Source organism: Eubalaena glacialis, chromosome 4, assembly GCF_028564815.1.
Source record: "Eubalaena glacialis isolate mEubGla1 chromosome 4, mEubGla1.1.hap2.+ XY, whole genome shotgun sequence".
In the NCBI taxonomy this organism is placed as follows: Eukaryota; Metazoa; Chordata; class Mammalia; order Artiodactyla; family Balaenidae; genus Eubalaena; species Eubalaena glacialis.
In genome coordinates, this window is record NC_083719.1 from 158,699,803 (window position 1) to 158,714,666 (window position 14,864).

At 53.3% G+C, this 14,864-nt stretch overlaps 1 protein-coding gene across 1 annotated transcript in view; it reads right to left on the minus strand.

Moving 5' to 3' along the window:
- The window catches only part of COL23A1 (collagen type XXIII alpha 1 chain), a 370,865-nt gene that overhangs the window by 11,677 nt on the left and 344,324 nt on the right, over positions 1-14,864 (minus strand). The window contains exons 6-14 of the mRNA XM_061188529.1: positions 14,021-14,047; positions 12,533-12,559; positions 11,137-11,163; positions 7,679-7,795; positions 6,769-6,804; positions 6,327-6,353; positions 4,546-4,599; positions 3,494-3,538; positions 1,988-2,065 (exon numbers count right to left, since the gene is read on the minus strand). Coding sequence (XP_061044512.1) covers positions 1,988-2,065; positions 3,494-3,538; positions 4,546-4,599; positions 6,327-6,353; positions 6,769-6,804; positions 7,679-7,795; positions 11,137-11,163; positions 12,533-12,559; positions 14,021-14,047 — 438 coding nt within the window. The remainder of the gene's footprint in view (positions 1-1,987; positions 2,066-3,493; positions 3,539-4,545; positions 4,600-6,326; positions 6,354-6,768; positions 6,805-7,678; positions 7,796-11,136; positions 11,164-12,532; positions 12,560-14,020; positions 14,048-14,864) is intronic.

The following is a 14,864-nucleotide window of genomic DNA, read 5'->3' on the forward strand; positions in this document are numbered from 1 at the left end:
ATCTGGAGGCAGCAGTGACCCTTATAGCCCCCTTCCCACCTAGTCAGGTCAGGCCTTGTGTCTTGGGGGAGGCCAGGCAGACGGCACCAGGTACCGGGTAGGACGTCACAGTGTCTACTTGCCACAAAGGTCCCAGAACCCCTCTGCCCTCAGTATAAGTTTTGTCACAACACACTCCTGCTCAAGATCCTGCGATGGCTCCCCATTGCCTCTAGAAGCAAGTGTAAAACCCTTGCTGGCATTCAAGGCCAGCCAAAGATCACATTCCCACCAGTGGCCTAGCACGGTGCTCTCTGCCTCTCCTGTGAACTCTGGTGCCGTCCGCTGGTCCTGGGCGTCCCTCGGTTTCACTGGGAGGAGATGGTGTCTTCACTCCCAAATTCCTGTCCCCACCCAGGACTCCCACAGGCCCGCTGCCCACCATCACCCCCCACACTCATGCCCCTTCACAAAGGCTGCAGCTGCCCAGCCCCCAGCCCAGCAAGTTCCAGGTCTCTTCCCTCCACCTCCTCTTACCAACCTGCCCCCACTTTTTAACAACTGAGGTATAGTTAATATACAATATTATATAAATTACAGGTGTACAAAACAGTGATTCAAATTTTTAAAGGTTACACTCTAGTTATAGTTATCATAAAATATTGGTTATGTTCCCTGTGTTGTACAATATATCCTTGTAGCTTATTTTAAACATAATAGTTTGTATGTCTTAATCCCTTACCCCTATATTACCCCTCCCCACTGGTAACCACTAGTTTGTTCTCTATATGTGTGAGTCTTATTTTTTGTTATATTCACTAGTTTGTTGTATTTTTTAGATTCCACATATAAGTGATATCATGTAGTATTTGTCTTTCTCTGTCTGACTTATTTCACTTAGCATAATACCCTCCAAGTCCATCCATGTTGCTGCAAATGGCAAAATTTCATTTTTTTAAATACCTGAGTAGAATTCCATGGTATGTGTGTATATATATGTATATACACACATCTTCTTTATCCATTCATCTGTTGATGGACACTAAGGTTGCTTCCAATATCTTGCAACCTGCCCCTTCTTGTTGGCTCCTCCATTGAGATGCCCCTGGTCTTACAACCTTCCTCCATTCCACCCACCCTTCTCCAGGTTCAGGCCCAGCACATGCCTCCCCGGCGGCCTCCCTGACTCTAGCTATCCCCACCTTCCACGCCGTTCCCTTCACCCCTCTATGTCTGCCCACTGCCCATCAAATCCAGTCATTGTCCCTGTCTGGCATCCAAAATCCACTTCCCGCCTCTCTGAGCTCATAGGGCTTCTCCATGCGGCTCTTGGACAACCATGCACATGCACACCCTTGGGCCACGTCACACCACACCACGCCATGCAGGCCTGGGGTGGGCACCGTTACCATCAGCTTGTGCTTCCCTGAGGCCTGTAGGAGATAACTGAAATTGAAGCTCAGGTGGGATTAGGTGTTGACACCCAGTCTTGTCTCTGAGGACCACCTCTCCCCACCCCAGCTCCCCTCCCTGGTACCTGTGAGCAGCTGGCACTTAACCCCTCACTCCACTGGTGATGGGTCCCAAGTTTGCCCAGCACTGGGGCAGGGCTCAGAGGCCACACATCTCCTGAGCCTCCCGGTGCAGGCCTTGCCACACTCTTCTCCCCCAGAGGTCATTAAAAGACCCAGCCCCCTCCAGCCTGTGTTCCCTAGGGAGGCCCCAGGAGGCCCTGCCTCCTGCTTCTGAAGGGCGAGCTTCCCTTTTTGCCTTGGCCTCTGAGGAGCTCAGGGCCACATGGGCCCCATTTACCGCAGCTCTCTCAGCATCGTGTGGGTCTCCACACAGTGCTGACTTCCATATCAGGCACCTGGTGAATGTGGAGGCTTTGTGTTAAGCTGCCACTGGTCCCTTGTGTAAAGAGGTGCAGGACTTGTACACAAAGTAAATGGATATTCCCTCAGGAAACGAACAGCAAGGGTGTATCAGGGTCTACCAGGAACACTACCATAAGGGCATCCAAGATCCTGCCATCGTAGTCAATTACCACCGTGTCTCCTTGCTCACCCTTGAGGCCTGGGGGACCCTGAGGCAGAAAGAAGAGGAAGAATTTCAGGGAAAAGCATGATAGTCATTTCTGTCTCACCCAGAGAACCTAGTAACCAGGGCTGCACACAGGCCCGTGAGCTGTGGGTCAGCTCTCAGCTGTACCCTGGGCGGCCCCAGAATGGTGTCTTCTTGCATTCTCTCAGGCGCTGGCACCCTGACTGAGCACTCCAGGGGCCAGGCAGGGGGTGACACAAGGGAAGGGGGATGCCTGGGGCCAACTGAGGAACATACCTCCGCCTAGCCTGGGGGTGGCTGTGATTTGCCTTCACGTGGGAACCGAAGCCCACTGAGGCCCATCCCTGCGTTCTTTAGAGAAAATGGAGAGTCTGATTTTGATGTGAAGTGCTTCAGATTTTTAAATGTTGGCAAACAAACAAAAACACCCAAACCCTCCAAAACACTGCGCAGGCCAACTAAAGACATGCCGGCTGGATGCTGCCCTTGTACCTCAGTTTCTTAACCTCAGGTGGAGACTGCACACACCAGGCACTGACACTCCCATTTGCTCCTGGTTCTGAGCACACACCCCCCTACACACATGTCCACATGTATGTGTCTGCACTTGCATATGTCCACACAGGCACGCGTCCTCACAGGCATGTGCACTGCTGCTGGAACCTCACCTTTCCTTCTGAACCTCATCTCCCCACTGCACTCTTCTCTGCTAGGAGAGCAGCGGGGGCTGTGAGCACTTTGGTCAGGCCTGAGGCCATCTGCGCAGGATGGAGAGACCCAGGCCAGGGCATCATTTGCCAGCTGCCTCCACAGTCATGGCCTTCACGGAACTGTAAGGTGTACACTGAATTCCCACACTCAATGCTTAATCCAATTCCCTGGCCACCTGCACGACCAGGCTGCGGGCTTAGAACTGTGTTTTGGAGGAGGAAGGCAGCCTCTGGGAGCATAAGGGGGATGTGATTGCTCGAAATCACAGGGCCAATAACAGGGGCTGGGATGTAGTTCTAAAAGTGTGTTGATAGGGGCTCATCACAAAAGATCTGGGACCAGCTGCGGTGGCTGTGCTTCAGAGACAGGGGTGAACGGTGATGTGGGGCTGGGGGAAAGGCAAGGCCCCACAGGGGGAGGGTAATGCCGTATGTCACAAATCGAGGTTTATGTTTGAATATGCCAAGAAAAGAGTCTGGGAGGGCAGACACTTTCCTAGGGAGGAGGAGAAGAGGGGAGAGGATGGGACTCTTATTTTCACATCCATAGCTGAACATTTTACCAAAAGCATGTATTATGAAACTAAAAGCAAAAAAAAAAAAAAATCACTAATGAATTATTATTATTAAAAAAAGACTCCCAGTTCCTGCCAGCTCTTCTGGGGTCTCTGGGGGACAGGGGCTTCGGAAGGAATCAGGCCCCTGGATCCCACTGGTGTGGCTGGGGGAAGACTGCTTACCCGCGGCCCTGTGGCTCCATAGGCGCCTGGCTGGCCGGGCTCCCCCTGTGAAGACGCATGGTTGCAGCCAGGTGTACAGGGCTGAAGCCAAAAGTTCCCCTGCCCCCTCCAGTGCCCTCTTCCCCAAAGGACACAGGGCCAAGTGGACGTGACTGGCATCCCAGGAATGGGGCTCCCTGAGGGAGGGCCTGAGAGACCTTCCTCTGACCCTTGTTGTGTAGAGATGGGCCACTGAGGCCCAGAAGCCCAAGGCTACACAGTGGAGGCCTCATCACTCACCCAGACCCACTGCCACCCACCCCCAGGTGGGCTTCTGATTGCCAATCAAACAAGACCCCTGGGCCTGGGACCTCCCAGACTCCCAACTTAAAAGGGCAAATTGGAGGTGAAACCATCTCCCCCTGTGATGGGCCTTTGGGAAGCAGAGCAGTGGACTGTAATGTCACCTTGGGCCCCGGGGCTCTGTCCACGCCATTCTCTCCCTGAGGCCCCGCGCTCCCTGGCTTGCCCTGCAACAGAGGCGTGTGCTGTGAGAGAGCACTGGGGCAGGCTGGGGGCCGCCTGGGTCTGTGGGCTTCCGGAGTAGTTCCTGAGAACGTGCCTGAGCCCACCCGGGGATTGGGGGCCGTGGGCTCAGTGCAGCCCAGAGGACTCAGGACCAAGGCCCCTTCTGGTTTGGTCTTGGCGCACGGTTGGAGCAGCTCAGGGGCTCAGCCAGTTTGGAGGCAGGCTGGCCAGGATTTGGTGGTTGTCTTAAGGGTTTGGGGAAGCAAGGAAGACACCCAGTTCCTGGCTTGGGGACTGGGCAGAGTGGGGCCACCTAAGATGGGAACCAGAAGACTTGAGGGTGTGAGGGGAGGCAAATGGCTTGGGTGATTTGCCAGGCCCGTTGGTGAGTGGGACCCTGGCCTTACTGCTTGCCTCCCTCTGGCCTGTCCTGGTCATCAACCCATGTGCCATGATGTGAAAGGGCTGCGTAGGGTTTCACCAGGCAGGTGGGAACTGGGGAGGTGGGAGGCAGGGGGACCACTGAGGGAGGGACATGTACCTACCTTGGGCCCTGAGGGTCCTGGGAGCCCTGGCTGGCCTGGTGTCCCATCATCCCCCTGAGGAGAGAACAGTGGAGGTTGCAGCCCTCAACCTGCACACACTGGCTGGGTCCTCTGGCAGTCAGTTGGCCATCCCCCCTCTGCACTCCCCAGCACACCAGGCCACTCCTGGCAGCAGCACTTGGTCATACTGGGTCGGGGCAGCGCCCCTCTCCCCTCCTCGTCCCTCTAGGGCACGGGTGGGGTCACACCCACCTCTGTCCCTTGTCCCCACTAGCCCAGAGCACACCTTAGCAGGAGTGTGCAGAAGGAATGGATGGGTGGGTGAAGGAGAGGGAATTCATTCCCTCCATCAGCAAACATCTGTGAGCACCCTCTGCAGGCCAGGCAGATGGGGTCCCTGCTCAATGAGTCAGAGGAGACCGAGGGCAAGGAAATATCCAGATAAATTCATAGCCCCATGCCAGGAAGTAGACAAGAGAATATAAGAGAATGGTGGGATAGAGAGGGACTCAGGGAGAGCGTGTGTTTCAGTAGGTGGCTGGGGACGGTCCCCCGGAGGAGGGGGCAGCTTTGCTGAGCCCTGTAGGAGGAAGAGGAGGAGGAGGCCCGGCCACGAGAAGCAATGGGGGAAGAGGAATCTGGGTCAGTGGTTCCCAAACTTGAGCGCATGTCAGCACCACTCAGGGGGCTGCCTGACCAGAGCACGCCCACCCCCAGTGTCTCTGACTCGGGGCCTCTGGGATGGGCCCCGAACACACATGTCTAATGCGCCCCCAGTGATGCTGATACTGCTGATCCAGGGATCACACCTTGAGAACCAATTTGATGTGGGAACAAATCTGATATGTTTGAGTAATTGTATGTGTTTGATGTATTTCTCTAAGAGTGAGTGAATGAGTGAATGAATGAATGAATGAGATCCTGGCTTCAGAGACAGAGGTCAGAGCCGCCACCCACAGTCAGGACTTAGGTTGGGTTCTGCCGTGCCCAGCCTCTGCCCTTCTCTCCAGCCACTTCCCACATCCCTGCCAAGAGGCCGTCCACAGCCACCCCCACCTTCTTTCCAGGAACACTGGGCTCACCTTGCGGGGGAGACAAGAGTGGGGATGCAAGAGAGAGGTCAGAGCCACCCGGACACCAGGCACCTGCTCCTCTGGTAGAAGTGGCCCTGATGACCCCCATCCAGCGCAGCCCAGAGACCCCGAGCCCCTCAGAGAGATGCATGTGGGTGCAGGGGCTGACGGTCTTGGACTCCACTCCGACCCTGACCTGGTCCCTCCCAAGCTGAGTGACCCTGGGCAAGTCACTGCTCCTGAAAGAGGGGCTCTGACTCCTCCAGCCTCAGAGGGTGGTTGTGAGATTAGAGGGAATGCATTGAAGGCCCTTGACTCCCAGCAGGCACTCACTAAAGGGGGCTCCTCTCCCACCTTTCCCTCCTGCTCAGTCCAGGGGCTCTGGTTCCTTCAGGGAGGACCATAGCCTGCCTTCCCACCCTGGCAGGTGCTGCTCAAGGAGGGAAGAAAAGAGAGCTGACAAGCTAATGGATTTTATTATTTGATCCTCACGACCTGCTGTGAAGGAAAGGCAGGAAAAGTTTATCATGACCCCATTTGACAGATGAGTAAACTGAGGCACAGAGAGATGAAGTCACTTGCCTAAGGTTACAGAACTTGGTCTTCTAACCCTGCCACTTTGGCTTCAATGGGGGTGGGGGAGGGGAAGGTGGTGGGGTGAGGGAGCCCCACACCCCCAGGCCTGAGATAGGAGTGAGAGGAACTTACCTTGGGCCCTGGGGGTCCACTCGGGCCCTGGAATGAGAGAAGAAGGGGTGTTAAACGTGATCCCAGACAGGGCTCCCGGGCTGTCTTCCTTAGCATCCTTCTTTTATAAAGGGTGACACCAAGTCCCAGAGGGCAGGCAGGGCTGTCTCTGGAACCCGGCTGTGCCACCCGTTCGTATCCTGGACAGAAATCCGCTTTAGATCTCAAGCAGTGACAAGTGGACTGCAGGCTCCCTCCCAGGGGTCTGGGTCTGTGAGAATTTTGCTGGGGCTGGAGTCCTGGCCCATCTGCTCCCCACTGGTGGTGGGGGGCAAGAGCGCAGGTGTGCACACACGTACAGCCGCACACCCAACCCCGGTGTGGGTGTGTGTGGGAGAGGGGCTTCTGGGTCTGGAACCACGGTCCTGCCAGCCCAGGCCTCTGAAATGCCCTGGATACTGACCGTCTCGCCATCTTGTCCAGCTTCTCCTTTGGCACCCTGAGGAGGCATAAGAGGAGAGCAATGAGGGGAGGCAGGGGCTCACAGTTGACTGAGCCCACATCTCCCGCCAGACCCTGGGCTGGGGCTGCAAGTACATTTTGTCCTCACCAAACCTCTGAAAAGTGGGCATCACTGTCCCCACCCCACAGACAAGAAAGTTGCGGCTCAGGGAATTATATGCCCAACATGACAAGGAATTGGTGAGCCAACTGAGCAGTTGTCCTGACAGGGGACCCTGGTGGCAGTTTGGTGGAGGTGCCAGCTCTGCACTGGAGGGAAAGTACAGGTTGGAGCCCCTGGGTGAAGGAAAGGGGCAGTACAATGAGGTTTGGCCTCCGGTATTGGGGTTAGGACTATGCGAGGACAACCGAGGCTTAGTTAGTACTGGGGAGAAAGGGAGAGAGAAGTAAAGAAAAAATAGAGAGAGAAAAAGAAAGAGAGAGAGAGACTGAGAGGGAGAGAGAGAGAGAGGGAGAAGAGGCTGGCAGAGATCTGCAGAGACAGCAGCCTCACATGGGTCTCAGCCTGTGCATTGGGAGTGAGACTATAACCAAGGTTAGGGTCTCTGAATCTATCTGGGGTTCGAGTGTGGGGATAAGAGTTGGGTCAGAGTCTGTAGGGGTGAGAGTTAGGGTCTGGATAACAATCTGAATTGGGGGTGTGGATCTGGATTTGGGAGTGAGTTTGGGGTCAAGGTCTAAATTGGGGTTAAGGACCTGGTTAGTGTCAGATTTAAGGTGTGACTGGAGTAAGAGTCTGGGTCAGCGTTTGGGATAGGGCTAGGGTTGGCATTGATTCTAGGATCAGGGTTTGGAATTTTGGTAAGTACAGAACCACGTCCTGGGTGGTCCAGCTCCATGCTCTCTCTTACCACTGGGCCTGGTGCTCCCCTGGGGCCATCTTTCCCAGTGTCGCCAGGAGGGCCCCGGGCCCCAGGGGGTCCTGGGGGCCCTGGAGGCCCAGCAGCTCCATCTTGCCCTTGATCTCCCTGAAAGAGATGGGGCCCAGCATGACTCTGAGGCGTAGGGGAAGGGGTTCTGGCCTCCAGAGAGAGGCCTCCTCAGATGGGCGGCCAGATGCCTTCGCCCTCCCAGCCCTCGGCAGGCTCAGAGGAAAGGGGTTTGTTATTGGGCCTCTTGCCACTTCTTGGTGGCCACACAAAGGGATAGGTCCCTATACCTCTGCATAAGAGGCCAATAGGATCTTGTACACTCCATGGTATGCTCCATGTCTCCAGCTCTCAGTGCCTGAAGCCCAGCTACGGTGTTTAGGTGAGAGATGAGACACACTAGGTGTGGGACAAAGCACAAGTGCCCAACCAGCCCCCTTCCTTCTGGAATGGGGACTGCAAGCCTCCTGAAAGACCTTCCTGGTTGGTCAGCTCCTTCTTTATTAAGTGATAGAGGCACACTCTTGGGCATTTGTCCCAGATAAGTAGAAACATGTTCACACAAAAGCCCATACATGAATGTTCACAACAGCTTTATTTGTAATAGCTCCAAACAGGAAACAATCCAAATGTCCTTCAATGGTGAATGATTAAACAACTGGGGTACATCCATGTCATGGAATACTGCTCAGCAATAAATAGAAAGGAACAAAGTACTGACACATGCAGCAACTTGGATGCATCTCAAGAGATTTATGCTGAGTGAAAAAAGCCAATCTCAAAAGGTGCCTACTAGATGACTGCATCTACATGAGATTCTTGGTATGCAAATTTATAGAGATGGAGCACAGATTAGTGGTTGCCAGGGGTTAGGGATGGGGGCAGGGAGGGAAGTAACTGCAGTTATAAAAGGATAGCAGGAGGGATCTTTGGGTGGTGGTTGCACGAATCTCAAGGGTGATAAAATTGCATGGAAATAAGTAGACGCACAAATAAGTAAAATGGGTGAAACTGGAATAAGGTTGGCAGATTATATCAGTGTCAATTTCCTGGTTGTGAGATTGTACTACAGCGATGCAAGATGTCACCATTGAGGGAAACTGGATGATGGATGCACGGGGTATTATTTATTACAACTGCATATGAATTTTTAATTATCTCAAAAAAAAAAAAAAAAAAAAAAAGAGCGACAAAGGACCACACCGTCTCTCTCATGCAGCACCAAATCCCTCACTCTTGGCCATGTTAGTAATGGGTCAGACCTCAGGCAGCCAGAGCCCTCACCTTGTGGCCCCACCTGCAAGGAGGAGAGGAGGAGAGACCACAGTGCCCCCAGCACTTCCTGCTGCCTCAGTGGTGCCCGCCCAGCACTGGCTCAGGGCACAGTAATGTGGCACATCTGGCTCACAGTGCCAGCAGTTCCCAACCTTCCTGTCACCAAGAAAGGAAGAAGCCTTTTGTGGATTGGGCCCCTGCTGTGTGCCAAGCGCTGAGGAGTGAGGCCTACCTGGAGGTTATCTCACCCAACCCTGCAACCACCTGGCCAGGGCACTGCTATTGTCCCATTTTACAGATGGAGTAGCCAGGGGTCAGAGAATGTAATCATTTACCCAGGGTTACAGAGCTAGGAAAGGCACTGTCTCCTCTGGCCACTGAGGCAAGAGTCTCTTTTAGACAGTATTTTTCATCTGTGACCCCACGATATGAGAGAACTTGGTTCTCTAGGCCACTGCACTTAAGACATAGCTCACTTATTTTCCTAATTAAAAAATTAACTGAAGCTCTCAATGTCCACCACACAGATCTTCTGGTCAGTCTGACTCAGCCAGGGTCCTGACCAAGAAGATAGAATTCCAGCCAAAAGACAACTGAGTTTGGTAAGGTCACCCAACCAGAGTGGCAATAGTGGTGGGTCATTCCTGTCTCATTTTACACTGTGTTAGGAATCAGTTGAAGATATCCCGCCCCCTGCTGCTCCTTTAATGGCTCAGGGTGGGAACCACTGGCCTGGAAGCTCCTTATCAAGGCAGAAAATGGGTGTAGATACTTGAGCAGGTTCTAGAGGGGGTTTAGGGTCTTCTCCTGAGTTACTTGGAATGAGGCTGGTCAGCCTCCTCCTCCTCCTCCCGCCAGGATCGGATGGCTGAGGTCTCCCCCTGGGAATGTGGGGTGAGTCGAGGGGAGTGCGCACACCAGCAGCCCAGACTCCGCCAGTCTACCTTGAGGATTCGGCGATTGTACACGTGATGGTCTCTACTTATAAATCCCGGACTGAGCCTCGGGAAAACCATCTAGTTGGCAAACAGGTATGTGATGAGAAAGGCAGGAGGGTGATTTAGAAACGACCAGGCTATTTCTGGAGGCAAAGCCACTTAACCCCGCCTGGAGAGAGGAAGCCTGGTCATTGGAAGTGGCGGACCACATTCTCCAAACATGGGTGCTATCCTTGCTCCCATCCCACGGGGTCCTCTTCAATGGGACCTCGCACTCCCCCAAGAGTTGGAGTCCATTTCTCCACCCTCTTGACTTGGGCGGGCCCTGTGACTGCTGTGACCAATAGAATGCAGTGGACATGCTACTGTGTCCGTTCTGGAGGTAGCTCTTAACTGGCCTCCTGCCGCTTAGAATGCTGCTCTTGGGAAGGCCCTTTAGAAATGCCCCCACCAGCCTGGGGAAAGCCTGAGCTGCACAGAGATCCACGAGTGGGCATCCCCAGCTAAGCTCCCCACCAAATTGCCAAGACCTGCTTTGTGGGGCCCAACCAGCAGAGGTCTCCACTCTGTTTCAGCCTCCGTTGAGGAGAACCCTGGTTCGGAACAAGGCACTTCTGGGTCCCTGGACCCAGTGGGCATGAAGAGCTAGAGGTGGGCTGGACAGAGATTCTGATCTACTGTTCCCACTTGGGGTGCTGGGTGCCCACTTTCCTGATTGCCATGAATCTTCACCTCAGTGGCTTGGGGTAAAGGATGTCATCCCCATTCACAGTTGGAGAAACTGAGTCTCAGAGGGGAAGGTGACTCACTCCAGGTCACTCAGCTGGTAAGTGGCAGAGCTGAACTCTGGGCTCAGGGCTGCTGGCTCCATCCACAGCCTTCCCTCTTCCTGGGTGCCAGCTGCCCTCAGGAAGATCAGTCTCCAGTCTGGGCCCAGTGCCAGCTCCACTGTCTGCCCATCTATGGTGATAAGGGTGACCGGATGTCTGCCAGAGATTCCCTGTCTGTGCAGGGGATGGCAGCCTCGGCCAAATCAAGGTGCTTGGGGCTTCCACCCAGCGGATGTTGAAGTGATAACAGGCAGCGAGATAGACCACGGGTGGGGAGGGGCTGCTTGCTCACTTTTTTCTGTATAAGCATAGGGATCCAGAAGAAACACAAGGTATACCTTATTATGATATGAAACAAACCATGTGGGATCAGGGGAGGGTCTTGCTCAGTTCTTACCCGGGGGCCAAAGTCTCCTGGTGCACCCTAGGAACAAAAAACAGGGTGATACATCACCACTACTTTTATTACTACTTCACATGTGTGGAGCATTTACTCTGTGCTCAGTGCTTCATATACACAGTCTCACTTCATTCTAACAAAAAAAACATACAGGCTCTGTGTTATCTTCATTTCCAATGAGGAAACTGAGGCACAGAGAGGCTAAGTAACTTGCCCAAGGTCACACAGCTAGTAGATCCAGGGCTTGGAGCCAGGTGGTCTGTTATCTATTGGCAGCCCCCAGACACAGCAGAGTGGAACCTCCGAACCTGGGAATAATGAGGGATGATAATTGATTTACTGTTTTAAGTCACGAAGTTTTGGGGCAGTATGCTATGTAGCAGTAGATGCCAAGACTTCAGTTTCTCTCTGTTTTCAAAGCCCCTACCTTAATCATTTCTATGACTCGGTGGCATCAGCCAGAATTGGCAGGAAGGCAATCACTGCACCTGCCAACTGCACGAGTGTCTCATCATCTACAAAGAACATTCAGACGGTTACCTTGCGCAGTCTTCCCCATGAGAGGTTGGTTTTAATTTACAGATGGAGAAACTGAGGCCCAGAGAGCTGGGTAACTTGCCAAAGGCCACACAGTTGGTGGTGGAGCTGTAATGCAAACCTGAGGCTCTGAACACCAGATCCTGTGCCTTGCTCAGCCCTGAGGGTGGACCGGAGCCCTGGCTGCCCTGACCTATGCGGGCCACATCGCAGTGGCGCAGCCCAGCCCAGCCCTGCCCTGCCCTGCCTTAGAAGTGCCCGTCAGTTCTACCACACCCAGGTCTGTTATGGCCCCTCCCTCCCCTGACTCCACTGTGGGACACACAGGTCTCCCCTCTCTGCTGCTCCCCTCCAAGTCACTTGGAGTTCCCAGCCCTCCAGGAGTCTGACTGTGACATTTAGTGCCAAATGTCAGGGAAGACCTTCTCACAAAGGGCTGCAAATATCTCAGGGTTAGCTCTCTGCCATTTGTTTTCCTGGGGGGGTGTCCTCCCCACAAAGAATGCCATCAACAGTCAGTGTTCAATTCCACAGGCTCTTCCAGCACCTTCCCCTTTTCAGGATTGATTATTTTGGAAACTCATCATTCTGGGTAGACTGTGCTTTCAGTTTTGTTACACTCTGGTGCCAGGAGAACTCGGATTCAACCCTCCAGGTACTTTAAATCGTCAAATGTAAGCCTTGTAACCATTTTAAGAGGTAGGCACCACTAGCCCCACTTCACAGATGAGGAAAGTAAGGCTCCAGGAGGGGATGTAACTTGCCCAAGGTCACACTCTGGAGCTGGGGTTTGAAGGCAGGTTTCTGGCCTCCTTTATCAGCCTACTGCATCTGGACAGCCTCCAGCATCACTTACCTTTTCTCCTTTGGGGCCTGGAAGTCCCTGGAGAAGGAAGATAGAGAAAGAACAGGAGTGAGTGAGGAGCACTAGGCTAGCCCCCTTCTATCTTCCCCGAGGCTTTGAGGGCAGAAGGGCCTGTGAGGCTGAGCAGAGCTGTGGGCAGCTGAGTGAAAAAACATACGAGCCTATCAGCCTTTATGAGGGCTGCCTGTGCTGGCCCCAAGGAAGCTCTGAGCCTCAGTGCTCACCACGAGGAAGACAGGAGACTGGGGCGGTCACTGGCATCCTCTCTGGACAGGGGCACATGTGCTAGTCATTCCCCCCAGAGAACAGAGCCCTCCCTGCTCAGCACCCGTTGTGCCCAGGTACCAGTGAGGAGGTCACTGTCTTCAGGGTCTGGGTGAATGTGTGAATGTGGAGGTGGCTCCCTGCAGGCCATGGTGGCTGCCATCACTCTCTGGCTGCAGGGAAATGTGTCTCTTTCAGTCTCGCCAAGTTACCAGGACTTCTAGGGAAGTGGGTCAGGCCACACACAAGGCACCGACTGTGGAGCTCAGAGACCCCAGGGTGGGGGCCAGGCTGCGGTGGGCCAGCTTGGGGTTCACACTCTTGGTCAGGGACCTCAATCACTGGCCTCCATCCCAAAACATCCATGTTCCCTTCAGGTAGTGATGGATTCGCTCATTCACTCATTCAACAACTCATCCATCTAGGTAGTGGGTTCTTTCTTCCCCTCCTTTAATAATGCACCCATCATCAGTCAGCTCTTCAATCATTTGTTAATTCATTCATTTTTTTTTCACTCACTTGTCTGCTCAACCATCATGCATTTATCCATCCACTAACTCATCTGCTCTTCCATGCATCCAACTGTGTGTACAATTATTGATTCATTACCTCATTTGACTCTTCTTCCATCCACCCACCCATCCATCCATTCATCCATCCATCTGTCCATCTGTTCATCAATCTATTCATCCATCTGTCCTTCCTTACTTCCATCCATATCCAATTATTCATTTTATTATGCTGCCTCTGTGTGCATCTTATTCATTCTGCTAAGGATGCCAGTGGACCATATGCTTCTGGTCCAGGTGTTGAGAACTCTTCAGCCTGATGTCTACCATCTAAGTCTTGAGACTGTATGAGGGGATGCTTTGTGCCTGGGGTCTGCTGGGAGGGCCTTCTATGTTTTGAGGGCTGAATGGACACCAGGGACAGTGCTGTTCACAGTTCTTTGCATCCCCAGCATCCCTGTGGGGAGAGTTAATATGCCTATTTGACAAACAGAAGCCTCAGGCTGGGGAGGTGAAGAGGCCTCCTCAAGGTTGCACAGTCAGCAGGTGGTGGAGCTGGATTTAAACTCAAGTCTGACGGTCAAATAGCTTCTCTCCGTGCTAAACCAGGTTCTTATTGCCCCTTCCCTCTGGCGTCCATGGTAACTCCCAACCCCAGGGGCAGCCCCATCCCAGGACCACCTACAACTGCCCTGTTATCACTTACGGGCTTGCCATCCAGACCCAGTGGCCCCTGGAAAACGAGAGAGAGAGAGAGAGAAAGTGAGAGAGACAGTGAGAGAGCACAGAGGTTACACACAGGAAAGGCATTTCTTCTGTGTTTTACGACCCAGAGGCACAACTGAGTGACAAGAGACCAAAGCCTGCCCCGAGCCCATGGTCTTGGGTACATTTCACGTGGACTCAGGGTGGGGGCATCTCTGTGCTGTTTGTTGTCCAGAATCCCCTCCTCTGATAACAGAGCCCGTTTCTTCTCCAAAGCCACCCCCATCCACCCCATAGGGTTTGGACATGTGACCATATTCCCTCGGCCAGGGTGAGTAGTTCAGGGATGAGTGTCATGCCTGGGACTTTGAATGGTGGAGTTTTAGAAGAAAGAGGATTCTTTTCTCCTGATGGGGCTAATCCTGGAGCTCCTGGGGGCACCGCATGGCTTGAGAAAGAGCCAACGGAGAGGAAGGCAGAGCTGAGAGACAGAGAGAAAGGCAGGCAAAGGGCCTGAAGCTGAAACTACCTCTGCATACTTCTTTCTGTTTGTCAGTGAATACATTTCTTTCCTTAAGCCAGTTTGAATTTGAGTTTCTGTCACTTGTAACTTGTTAGGGACTGAATGTGTCCCCCCAAATTCATATGTTGAAACCTAACCCCCAATGTGATGGAATGTGGAAGTGGGGTTTTTGGGAAGTGATTAGGTCATGAGGGTGGAGCCTTCATGAATGAGATTAGTGCCCTTGTAAAAAGGACCCCGGAGAGCTCTCTAGCTCTCTCTCCACCATGTGAGAACACAGTGAGAAGCTGAAAGTCTGCAACCCAGAAGAGGGCCCTCACCA